General features: G+C 40.0%; 4 protein-coding genes across 5 annotated transcripts; 1 reads left to right on the top strand and 3 right to left on the bottom strand.

Annotated features, from left to right (window-relative positions):
* Window positions 1–561: 561 nt before the first annotated feature.
* Window positions 562–2321, bottom strand: LOC113780918 (2-keto-3-deoxy-L-rhamnonate aldolase-like). The gene is made up of 2 exons (XM_027326702.1): window positions 2259–2321; window positions 562–1962 (listed from the first exon to the last, which is right to left on the bottom strand). The coding sequence occupies exons 1-2, from the start codon at window positions 2319–2321 to the stop codon at window positions 685–687; spliced, it is 1341 nt and encodes a 446-aa protein (XP_027182503.1). The 3' UTR covers window positions 562–684.
* Window positions 2217–5709, bottom strand: LOC113779215 (UPF0160 protein). Its single transcript, XM_027324738.1, has 7 exons — window positions 5420–5709; window positions 5152–5298; window positions 4878–4976; window positions 4126–4317; window positions 3778–3897; window positions 2970–3041; window positions 2217–2853 (listed from the first exon to the last, which is right to left on the bottom strand). The coding sequence occupies exons 1-7, from the start codon at window positions 5693–5695 to the stop codon at window positions 2629–2631; spliced, it is 1131 nt and encodes a 376-aa protein (XP_027180539.1). The 5' UTR covers window positions 5696–5709; the 3' UTR covers window positions 2217–2628.
* Window positions 5710–6534: 825 nt separating this feature from the next.
* Window positions 6535–8849, top strand: LOC113779674. Of its 2 annotated transcripts, none has more exons than XM_027325352.1 (3): window positions 6535–7044; window positions 7682–8054; window positions 8142–8849. In XM_027325352.1, exons 1-3 carry the CDS (start codon window positions 6583–6585, stop codon window positions 8339–8341), a joined length of 1035 nt encoding a protein of 344 aa, XP_027181153.1. In that variant the 5' UTR covers window positions 6535–6582; the 3' UTR covers window positions 8342–8849. The 2 variants fall into 2 exon arrangements, with proteins under 2 accessions (XP_027181153.1, XP_027181154.1); XM_027325353.1 differs by having other exon boundaries at window positions 7688–8054.
* A 366-nt stretch (window positions 8850–9215) lies between these two features.
* On the bottom strand, window positions 9216–11524 carry LOC113779675. The gene is made up of 6 exons (XM_027325354.1): window positions 11175–11524; window positions 10832–11041; window positions 10650–10729; window positions 9772–9847; window positions 9601–9696; window positions 9216–9516 (listed from the first exon to the last, which is right to left on the bottom strand). Exons 1-6 carry the CDS (start codon window positions 11511–11513, stop codon window positions 9364–9366), a joined length of 954 nt encoding a protein of 317 aa, XP_027181155.1. The 5' UTR covers window positions 11514–11524; the 3' UTR covers window positions 9216–9363.
* Window positions 11525–12224: the final 700 nt, after the last annotated feature.

Here is a 12224-nt window from a genome sequence, read left to right on the forward strand (position 1 = left end):
CATAGCACATGGTACAGTTTGGACAAGCACCACATGATGCAGCTCATCATTGGGAAGAACTGGTTACAGGCCTATGCCTGTTTCCGAAACATCTGGGCAAGAATTATGTAGTAACTGGCTACTGAAAGTGATCGAGGGTCTTTTCATAACAGTCCCACCCAATCTACCGACACTACGTAAGTTCTGTCTGTCACTCAGCCCCCATGGCAACAATTATTCATACGCGCCAAATTAATCACTTTGCAGCATTTGATCCTAATCTGTTGAATGTAGTGAGTAGAATTTGCTCCTCATATGTTTTCTCCAACAGAGCAATTACCCTATATATCCGTTACACGAGCAGGGAGCAGCAGGAAATCGGTAGGCAACAATTTTTTCAATAACTCATGAATTGGGGGCGCTCCCTTTCACATTCTTTCTTTCTTTCCTTTTCGTCTTTGGCAATCAAAACCACATTTTGTAATACAGATACGTTCGCACATTCGCAATCTAACTCATGAAACAAATTCGTCCACATGACGAAGGAAAGAAGAAAGGGGGCGGTGGTAGATGATACTCCAATGAGAAAGAAAGACAAACACGAAGAGGATTTCATTTATTTATTTTTGCCCAACCCTTACATCTTACATTTGAGAGACGGTACGGTACGGTAATTCAACAGCAGCATTTTTTAAAAAAAAAATTTTACTCGCTCCAATACTTTTCATCCCCATTTTCACCACCCTCGCCTTCTTCTGAAGACTTGTCCGCCTCCTCCACACCCGTGGACCAAAACCTCTGCACGTCCTCTACAGCTGCATTCCTGAACAACCCTACATCCACTGCCCCAGACACCATGTGATACCCTCGTGATTTTAAATCCAACCCACTATCGTGCGGCATGGCAAAGCCAGCCAAGTAGGCCCCTCCTTCCTCAGGCGGCTTCGACTCCGCCAGCACCGCCTTCTCGGCTGCCCTCATCACCTCCTTCACCTTCTTATGACCCGGGTCCCACAAGTACCCCAGACTCGCACTTAAATCCAACGGCCCCATTTGGATACAGTCCACCCCATCAACGGCCGCGATCTCCTTAATCCTCTTCACTCCCTCCCCACACTCCACCTGGCACATGATCAACAGCTCCTCCTCGTAGTTGCTTAAATACCCCTCGTCAATCCCGTAGCCCGAGGCCCGAACTACTGTGTGCGCCGATCCCCGGACCCCACTGGGCGGGAAGCGGCAGTAAGACACGGCCTTTTGGGCCGCCTTCGGCCCGTCTATCATCGGGAACATGATTCCTTGCGGGCCCAGATCCAAGGCCTTCTTGGCCCAGGTGGCGGAGGATTCCGGGATCCTGAGGATGGCGGCAGTGTTGGTGGCGGCAAGGGCGTGGAGGCAAGGGAGGGCGTCGGAGATGCCGCCGGGGCCGTGTTCCATGTCGACGACTGCGAAGTCGTAACCGGACAGGCCGGCGATCTCGGCGAGGGTTGGGGAGAAGCTGAGGAGGAATATGCCGTAAAGCGTCTCGCCATTTCTGAGGCGGGATTTGAGTGTTTCTGGGACGGAGGCGGCGGCGGCGGCGGAGGACGAAGAACTTTTAATGCGTATGGGAGTGGTGGGGCCGGAGCATTTGAGGTTTAGGGAGAGATGGGTAATTGGAGGAGAAGGAAAGAAGGGCAAGGGTGGCTGAATTGAATGAGGTCTTGGGGAGAGAGTGGGATAAAGGGCTGTTTTTCTGAGAGTTGAGAGGGAAGAAGAAGAATTGTTTGCCACAGTGGCCATGGCCGAACTAACTTCGACTTGGGTATGGTTGTGGCCTGTGGGGGATGGCCAAGACTCTCTTTGCGCCTTGTATTGTTTTCGCGCACAAAATGAGAAAAACGAACCGTTAGGGCTTTCTTTAATTATTTTTCGACTGGAACCTTTGCATATTCCGGATGCAAGGGCAAGTGTTTGCCTTAAAAAGTGTACATTTCTTTCCCGCTACCATCATCCTCCATTCACCTTTATTATAGCTAATTCACTAAAAGAACCACCTATGATCATAATTAATTTGATTATAGGAGGATAGACTTGTAGGTTTAATCAGCTGCTTGATTACATATCTCCCGAGTCGGAAACAGAAATAGAACCAAAAGGGATTACTAGGCATGACGATGATTGTTTCCTTCCATGGTAGTAAGAGGCTGAAACCTGAATGCAGCAGCTTTAGCCTATAATAAGTAGACATCCCAATCTCAAGTCAAGCAGAGTCAGTCAATTCTGAATAACGTAAAAACGCAGATCTCAACATACAAAGCAATCTTCCGTCCATCCAGGACCATCAAAGATAAGTGTGTCATTGCATGCCAAAAGAATTTCACTCAGTAGCGTATACAAATAATTGGACACATCCGCATTGAAATTCTATTCCCACTTTCGACTTAAAAATTTTTGAATTCCTTTCTTCCTTCCTAACTTTGTGATGAATTCAGAAGGTAGTAAAACGTCCAAATCCATCTCAAAGTTAAACCTAAACTCAAAGCTGGCAACGCTGACAATTCTTAGGCGAACAACTGCAGGACAGCAACAACGCTGGGTTGGCACTGTGCTCGAATCCTGAAGTAGTTGTCTCCTAGCGAAAAAAATTGGAAGTTCTAGGTTTGTGTCCTAGAGTTTCAAAGCAGCCTGGGCCATTGCCAGAGCGCCCTCGTAACTTTGATTTCCACCAATAAAACCACTCATATGCACGAATACACACCCAGGAATGCCAGTCAACTTAGACAGTTCATCATCTCTGAGGCCGCGCCATTGAGCTGGAAGGGCCTTCCGGCTCTCAAATCTATCAGGAGATACTGCCACTGCCTGCACTCGCCAACTTTTACTTCTGTCATCCTACAAAAGCAAAGAAAACAATAATTTTAAACCAACCAAGAACTCGAGGAAAATCCATGTCAAGAGGTTAAAAAATTCAGATGAAAGTGATAACAAAACAAGATGCACATAGGTACCTGGTAAAGGACGTATTTAATAGGAGGATCAATCTTCATCTCCGCCTCAAGCTCAAACAAATGAAGCTTCCACTATGGGACAACACAATGCCAAATAAAAATTTCTCAGCTTGGAGCCCATATGCCATGGGTTATGTGGACAAATAACAAACTGATACTATGATAAGGTTCTAACACCCATAAATATATGAGGTATGTTTTGATAAAGTACCATGCGCAGTATCTCCCAGCAAAGAAATGGGTGTGTCATAGAATTTGTAATACTGGTGATACTATGAAAAACTTATAAAAAAAAAAAGACAAAAAAATCTAACAGATAGAATTTGTAATACTAATGATACTATTAAAACGTGTTTCAAAAAAAAAAGACGAAAAAGAATCTAACAAAAAGATGCCAAATCATCACGGTTCAATACAAGAATTTGAAAGTTTTCCCACCTTCAAATCAAATGTGACTTGCATGGCATACATATAATGTGATGGTAGCTTCACAAAATGTAACCAGAAAACAGGTATACATATTATTCGTTTCATAAAGACGGAAAACATGCATAACTGACACTAGGCAACAACAACCTATCTTGTCTCTCTTTAACTGTTAGTGAACATTCTCAACTGTAGAACAAAAGATATGCGCTATCCAGTACAAGTCTTCCAAGAAATAACTGATTGCAAGTAAGTGCAGAGTAATAATGACAACAATCTAAATCAAGCACTTATGAGCTACAGAGTAATGAAAGATTGTAGATTTAAGGGAAAAAGCATTAAAAAGCTGCACTATCTTGCACAAAGTTTTCAAATTACTTACAGGGCAAAATCTCTTCAAGACCATGATTTCTCCACTTGGATCAATATCTTGTCTTTCTGCAAGAGACTCAATGACAATTGCCCGAGCAGGTAACCATGATCTTACATGAAACCGTACACTCTGTGAATAAAAGGAAAGATTTGTTACCAGTTTAAACAAACAACTTCAGTGCAACTAGTCAACTATTGGGCTATAAATCCTTCTATCCTTGTCAGATCAAAACCAGACTAATTAACCTTCAAAATAAATGTGACAGTAGCCCTACTCCCCAAAATCTTTAGCAAGATTTAAAGTGCAAAAACTTAATCTTCCAAAAAATAGATAAAAAAACAAATAAGGAAGCCTTACATCCAAAAACTCACTCCCAGCCAGAATCATTGCACGTTCAAAGGCTTCATTCTCTCTCTCAGATGACTGGTCAGGATCGGTCCAGTCCAAATTTAACCTTCCTACCCGAGAAGACAAGTGAGTATTGTTTACATACTTCGGGGGCTGGTCTGTGTCGTATTGGTTAATTCCATTGTCTATCGCATCAATTGCCTGTGAAAGTTGAACAAAAATGTCAACACAATTGATCCAAGGAGAAAAATCTCCTACTTGTGCAAACTGTCCCAAATGCCATTACAGACAGATGACATTTCATCACTTCATACATTTATCCGCCCCCACCCCATTTCCATGAGAAACATATTTTTTCCAGGAGTACAATTGTAGCTAGGTAAAAAGTGTTGTAGAATCTACAGCAAGTCTTCATTTCCTTCCCAACTTTTACAAATTAATAGCCAGTCAATTATCCTTCATACTACTTTAAGAGATATAGATAATTAAACACAGGAACTAAATGTTTAAGCATTGCATTGACTAATTAATATTGTCCTCACACTTCGTTCAGCACAAAGATTTCTTCTTAAATAAAAGAATCCTTTCGAGCAAGGTATCTTTTTCCCATAATATGATCTCGAATTATGGCTCAAAGAAGTTTGTTACTTTACCATCCAGTTCTACATTCAGAATTCTTTGAGGTGCCATGATCACAAAGAGAACAATTATATCGTCAAATAACCGGGGAAGGGGGTTTAGACAGAGCACTTTGTCAGTACCTCCATGAAGCTCTTATAAACTGCTAAAAACAACCTTTGCACATCAGGATGTTGTTCCTCAACTCCAAGCTCTTTTGCGATAATCTCCTTTCCAAAGTGCTAATCAAATGCAATGCATCGTTACTTAATACTCTTAACGGATGTCACAGAGGATTCAAAAGATAGATCATGGAAACTAAAATCTCTCAACTGATAGAGAAAGTCTATTCAACTGCCAAATGAGACATAGAAGCATACGTCGTCAGACATAATTACGTAAATATATATTTTCTACCTTGTAGACGAGACCAGCACTACTGAGCTTTGTATTAAAGCCATGCCCAAAAACCTCCTCAAAACCTTTTTGGTGATGATCATACCGATCGCGACTTGGATCGTAAATCCCACCAACATCAAGAACAGCATCAAGCTTTTCCAAAACCTTCAATTCAAGCATTTCATCAAACACATTAACTACACGTCAGATGCACAAACCTATACCCACCGACAACTGCGGCGCCAGTAGAACCTGCACGAAGTGTGAAAGAGATAACAATAATGACCTGAGGATCACGAGAACGGACGATTTGGGCATCGGAGAATTTTCTGGTAAGGCGAATCATGAAGCAGCCGAGAGCTTCGTCACAGTGGAAGCTACCATTGTGAGTTCCCACTCGCTTTGTTGTTGTGAGGTTGCCGGAAGCTGTGGGTGAAGAAGAAGCGGTGCTGAAGGTGGCTGCCATGAGAGGGAAGATGAAGTTGTTGTGTTGCGCGTGAAAGTTGAAGTTGAAAAGCGGCTTCTTGCTGAGAAGAACTCTTTGAACTGCTGCGGCCAACATGCCTGTCGCTATTTCTAACCGCCCAAATCCAAACAGCTCCGGATCCTTTTTATAATAATAAATAATAATATTTTATTAGAGTATTATTATTTAATTTAAACCAATGTCTCGTATGTATGGTCACTTTACTTGTAATAACCTCCAATAATCCTCGAAAATTTCCTCCCTCCCCACTTCTGCAAATGAAAATACTCATATCATTTTTCCCAATAGAATACTTGTTTGGATTGGCTTTTATTTCTCCAAATATATTTGCTTACATTATCATTACAATTTTTAATACACCTTTTTACCTTCCCAATTACCTTTTTATCTCACATACATCACATCATAAAAAGTGCTACAGAAAAAATATCTCAAATAACTTACAATCCAAACAAACTCTAATTGCTAATTATATCTTTCTTATAAATTTCTCTTTTAGTTTATCCACACATACGATGAATTATTTTCCTTCAAATCAGAATTCACGTCAAGATAACTATCTATAAATATTTTTTACTTTTAACTATTTGAACATCTGTTTTTTGCATAATTATCTCTAAACATTATAGCTATCATTATGGAATTATTTTATAAAAAATTTAAAACATTAAAAATTGATTTAATATTGAAAAATTTATACTATAAAACATATGATCATAAATACTATTTATTTATTTTTATTGCACACGTGTCGAGTCTGTGTTTAGCACCAGAAAAAAATAAAATGGGTACCCGTACATGGTGGTAAAGATAGCATTTGCCAAGACTCCGTTATAAGGAACAAAATGGTAATTTTATATAGATGGAGAGCAAGGCTGGATAAAAGCCCAAAGCGAAGATTTTTTTTTTTTTTTTTTTGGGAGCAGTCTCGAGGCCCTTTGCTTTTTCCCCTTGCGGATTAGATGGGTTCGTCTTCATCACCCATCGCTTCAGCATCCAATTTTTCGTCAATCCCATTTCCAAACCCCAGAATCAGAATTCACGTCTCCTACCACTACAATCAGAAATTTCAAGTCACTAATAAAAAGTTGTTCTCAAACGCGGCAGCGGTGTTAGTTGCAGCACCAACAAGACCAAGAAGACTAACAAGGTTACAAGTAAATCTCGTTAAATGCAGCAGCAGCAGCAACGGGAATCAGAATGAAACGGGTAGCAGTCTCGAGGATATACTATCAGGTATGGTGGATGAGAGAGTAGAACAACTGTTCAACAAAGAGGAGAACCGGGTTTTGCTGGATGGGTTGGAGAAAGCAACCCACAGAGTTGAAATGGCCAAGAAACAGCTGGCTGAGATTCAAAGACAAGAACTCGAGGCTAAGCTCCTGAGGGATTATGTTAACAAGCTCCAATCCACTACTTCCCAGGTTTTTTTTCTTTTTTCTTTAACGTTTTCTCTCTCCTCCCCAATTCCTAATACAATTTCTGCATTATTTTGATTTCCGACCTTATTGGAAGCTCTGCTCGTAAACGCTATCGAATTGCTCTGTGGATGTTGTGCATGCTCATTATATCACCTGTACCTCTTGTCAATGGTGAAGACCTTTGTCTTATTGCTTGACCTTTGTCTTATTGCTTTGTAACTTGAACAGCTATTCATACTCTCACACAAGGTATGCACCACCAAAAACAGTAGTGCTTTTGTTAATACTACTAGTAGTCTGCTATTTTTGTTATAGGAGGAGAAGCATAGATGGGTGTAGCATGGGACGTGCAAAGTGAGGGTTCTTTAAGAGCTTATTTGTGATCTAAATAGTCTGATCGCTGCATAGCTAGCTAGTTGTAGCATTATATTTCTATCTAATTTACTTGACAAGGCTAGCATAGGAGATATTTTGTCAACCAAAGCATCATTTTCTTGACAATCCTGTGCCTTCGCAGCCCTCCCATGCCAATGTTTGAGCCTTGCTTTAGCTCCAATTCCATATAACGCTCTACTTCGATTTGCATGCTGAAATGTGCTTGAGATGTGATTTTTAGCTCGATATACTGAGTGCAAATGAGTTGAAGATTGCAGAATGTCAAAAAGAGATTTTAGATGCAAAAGCAATGGTTGAAGAGGCAGAGCGTGCTTTAATTGGTGGTAGTGGCGGGGAGGAAGATTCTTTCACTGCAGTGAAAATTCAATCAGTTGACAGAAATGAAGAGAGACTAGAATCTGTAAAAGCGGCTTCAATATCTGCCATAGTTGGCACCTTGGCAGGGCTGCCCTTATCCTTAACTCGAATAACTGCCATCTCTGACCTAATACTCCCTCTAGGAATTACCTGTGTTAGCTGTGCTTTATTTGGAGTAACCTTCCGGTATGCAGTAAGAAGAAATTTGGACGATATTCATCTCAAGTCAGGAACATCTGCGGCTTTTGGCGTTGTCAAAGGTATTACTGTTCAAAAATGGATGATAAGTGCTAATGTTTTGATAATTATGAGTGTGATATTTATGGCGTATTCCTCTGGTAATGTAGGCCTTGCAACATTGGGTGCCGAACCAGGTCTGGAGTTGGACACTGACAGCCTTTTGTCAACCGCCCTTGATGGTGCAGTTTATGTATCTGAAAATCTCTTGATTTTCTTTTTGGCCGGTATTGGTTTGGATTTCTGCATGAAAGTGGGGTTTCTAAGCCAATTTCCTATCGATACATCTATTTCCAACACCAATACATGAACAGGCCTCTCATATGATGGAAAATTTCTTTGGTTGCGGCGAACTTGCAAACCTGTATTGTTTGGACAGCCATTTTTCAAAGAAAAATTGCTACTTTTCCGTGAACACATTTTTCAGTTACCTTTTTACTTCACATATATCAAACAGTAATTTTTTTACAAAAATTCTAGAAAAATGCAATCCAAACACAAGATGAACCAACAATATTGCTGCTTGGAAAAATCATGGATCAGTCGCTCTTGTTGTCAATCACACAAGCCCGTGCCAAGCTACGAAAGACTGAGGGCTGAAAAGCCAGGCTGCTGCCGCCAACCACTTGTTCCTTCAACTAGTGCAATTTATGCTTAAACCCTCGATAGTACCTGCTACAGAGCGGATGAGCTGCACACAAACTTGATACAATTCAACTGCAGTGGCCTTTCTCTGAAGCTTCGCCTAAATTAAGCAACTGTTATGGAATCTTTACCGTAAAATGAAAGGCTGAAGAACCATTTGCAGTTTTTCTGTATTTCATTGTTCATGGTGCAGCACAAAGTCTATTGTGTGTATATATAAACGTCCATGTATCGTAAAACTTAAGGCTAAAGGCCTCAAGAGCTTTGACAGTGTGAAAACGAAGAGCAAAAGCGAGCTTTATTCACCTTCAAGTAAATAAATACTGACGGCATACCGAATCATTCTATGTTCTTGATGTTAATGACCTTTTCCCATATAGACTCAATCATGCTGTATTCTTGATGTTAATGACCTTTGCCATATAGACTCAGATACCCAAATCCCCCACAATAATGACTATTTTCTAGAGTATTAGCAGAAAATTTTGTGTGAAGTAAAAAGGTGATTGAAAATTGTGTTTATGGAAAACACAAAAAAATTTTTGGGGAAAAATGGCAATTCAAGCAAGGCAAAAAATGTGTGAGGTAAGATTGTGGCAAGCATTCATAATTCACAGGACAGTTTACAAACAACAAACAAGTCTTCACTACTCAGCCTCCCCGTTTTGCAAAGCAAATCCTGTTTCCCTAGTGCTTCTTTCCCTCATCGGCCTCTCCATCTTCTGTATCCAAACTTGTGGAATCTTTGAACGGCTTTCTGCGAGGTTTTCCCGAGTTCCCTGTATTGTTTCTATATCGTTCTTGTGCAGATGGCAAGTTCATATTATCATTTTCTTTCTCCTTCATATCAAAAAAGTCCTTAACAGTCAGAGATGGGAAACTCAGACAAAAATAACATATCTTTCCATGTTGTTCACAGCTAACCTCATCGTCATTTGCAGCATTTGATGGTAGATGCTTTGCAACTTCACTAAACAACTGAAACCCTTGAAAATCTCCATTTTTAATACTAGCTTCTAGCTGCCAAAATAGAAGAGAAATTCCCAATCAAGATTCCATCACAAAAGAATGGTAAAGAGAACAGCGAATCTCAACCTGAACGTGAATGATGCACAATAAAATGCTGGCAATTGGCAGCCAGCTATCCTCAGGTGAAATTGACAAATTTGGCCTACAAATTGCAAGAAGTAGACCAGTTTAGCTTATGCTGACCACAAGCTAGCAAATTTTTGAATTCCTACTTCGAGACAGGTAGGCATCAAAATGCTATACATATCAGCATATGTATTTCAAATTTGGAGGAACAAACCATACATTTTGGTTCCAAAGTATTGCAGAAAAAGTAGAGATAAAGCAAGAAATAGACACCCTTTCTTAAACCAAAACCTAAGTGATTCTATCGACATCTGAATACACACATAGACGTTATAGAAATGTTAAAGCGGAGTTGTAGAGCACCATATCTTGTTAAATGACCTTCACATTTTGGAGAGAGAGAGAGAGAGGGGACATCCTCAGTCCACCAGCACTATTAGGTAGAAAACTCAATACATGCTTAGGAAAACTTCATACCGCAGATAGTTGAATAAAACTTCACAGCTAACATGCTTAAGAATCAGGAAAAAGCAACCACACATTCTTTTGTTACATGCTAAATCCCACAACTCAAAATAAGCAAAGGATATTTGAGCCTACATCTGCCTTGCCAAAATTTACAAGCAAGTAAATCAAGCACAAATGCCTCCTCCAAGAAATGGAAGGCCAGTTTAAACCATAAGATGCACCAGAATGTTCGCAGCAACAAAAAAATAGAGAGTTTGCAGAGCAACTGAGCAAGTAGTAAAATCGTTTTCAATTGATCAAAGCAATCAACGTATGGTAAATAGTTTGCCTGCTCCAGAGCTCAGAATCAGAGAATGGATGCTATATAAGCATAAAAAGAATAGCAAGCTTAAAGTCAAAGAATCACCAACCTCACGTAAGGAGCCAAATACACAATAGCATAAACAGCGTAACGCCGCTTTCCAGTATCCAACCATGCAAAAAACCAGCTCTGCATATTGATAACACCCCAACTGAAGGTGGGGAAAGAGAAAAGCGGAATAACAGAAACTAGCAAATCGAGAAATAAATCTAACTCTAGGAAAAGGCTAACCAGCCAATTGAAATAAGGTATGAAGCTGATGATTCCCATGACCGCAAACCGCGCATCAGCTGAATCAATCACCGAGTCGCCCTCATCATCATCCTCCGGGGAAGAAGGGATTGGAAAGGCCAGTGAGTTGAGAATGCACGCGCCGATTGCGACCCCAATAGGCGTGTCAGCTGAAAACTCTGCCCTGCACTTCCCATTTCTCACTTTTCTCTGGGCAACCAAAAAAAAAAAAAAACCCAAATTTATTTCTTTAGTTCAAGTTAAGCAATAAAAGAAATACTCCTGCTCGGGAGTATGTTTTGGTGCTAACGATTTACACTGGTTAGTAATAGTGCAAGTTTACCGTGAGGAGCTTTATGTGATGGCGATGGAGATTTATGGGGGGTTTAAGGACCGAAAGGAGGGAGGGTTTAAGGGTGGAGAGTAAAGTAGGTGAGGAAGATGGTGGAGCTGAGAGGCTTTGAGGAACCATTGATTGATACAGGGTGCTACTAGCATCTAAGTGTGCTATGCTAACTGCTAAGGGGATCGATGGCAAGATTTGCAGTAGTAGCCAGTACCAGTACCAGAAGTAGGTGAAAAGAGTCAAAATAAAATACTCCCTGCCTTCTTTTGTTTGGATGAACTTTGCAGAATGATCGGAGATTCTTTGATTCTTTTTTCTCTTTGAAGAAAGTGCCATGGGCTTTTTGTGTACTGGGGCTAGGAATGGATCGTCTGATGCCCTGGGGAGCTTTAGCATTTTTCCTTTTTTTTTTTTTTTTTTTTTGGTTTATCATTTTTCTGGAAATTCTGTCTATTCTTTGCTAAGGGCGGGCTGGAAGACTAATTGTTTTGGTAGTAGCTTACTCTTAAGTCTTAAGTAAGTACTTATAATTTGATTCAACAGGAGCTTCATTCAAACACTGACATTTGACCGGGAGATGGGTTGGACAGTAAGAGGAGATAATTTAAATGAAAAATTTCGGATTCGAAATCTTTAACTTAACACAAATCTAAAAAATAAGTTTTAAAAAAGTGACATTCCACATATCTTAGTACAAATAAATCAAGTTAGTAGGTTACCAAAAAAATAAATCAAGTTATCCAAATTCAAACAAATGAACAATCTTCGGCTAGTTCAGGGACAAAATCTACATAGTTAAATAAAAAATTAAACCAAACTTCAATAATCTAACTGAAGTTGAAAAATAACACCACTAATTTTGAAATGTCAAGACTCGATACCTTTTCCCAGTACCAAATCGTTTTTTAAGATTTATGAACTCTTGCTCGAAATATAAAAACACATATCAATGCTTCATGCGGATAATTTCACAAATCTCCCTTGAAATTTTTGACAATTTTACTGCCCTCTTCTCTAAAGTTTTAGAAATATCACTAGTCTCTCTTT

This window comes from Coffea eugenioides, chromosome 8 (genome assembly GCF_003713205.1).
Source record: "Coffea eugenioides isolate CCC68of chromosome 8, Ceug_1.0, whole genome shotgun sequence".
Taxonomy (NCBI): domain Eukaryota; kingdom Viridiplantae; phylum Streptophyta; class Magnoliopsida; order Gentianales; family Rubiaceae; genus Coffea; species Coffea eugenioides.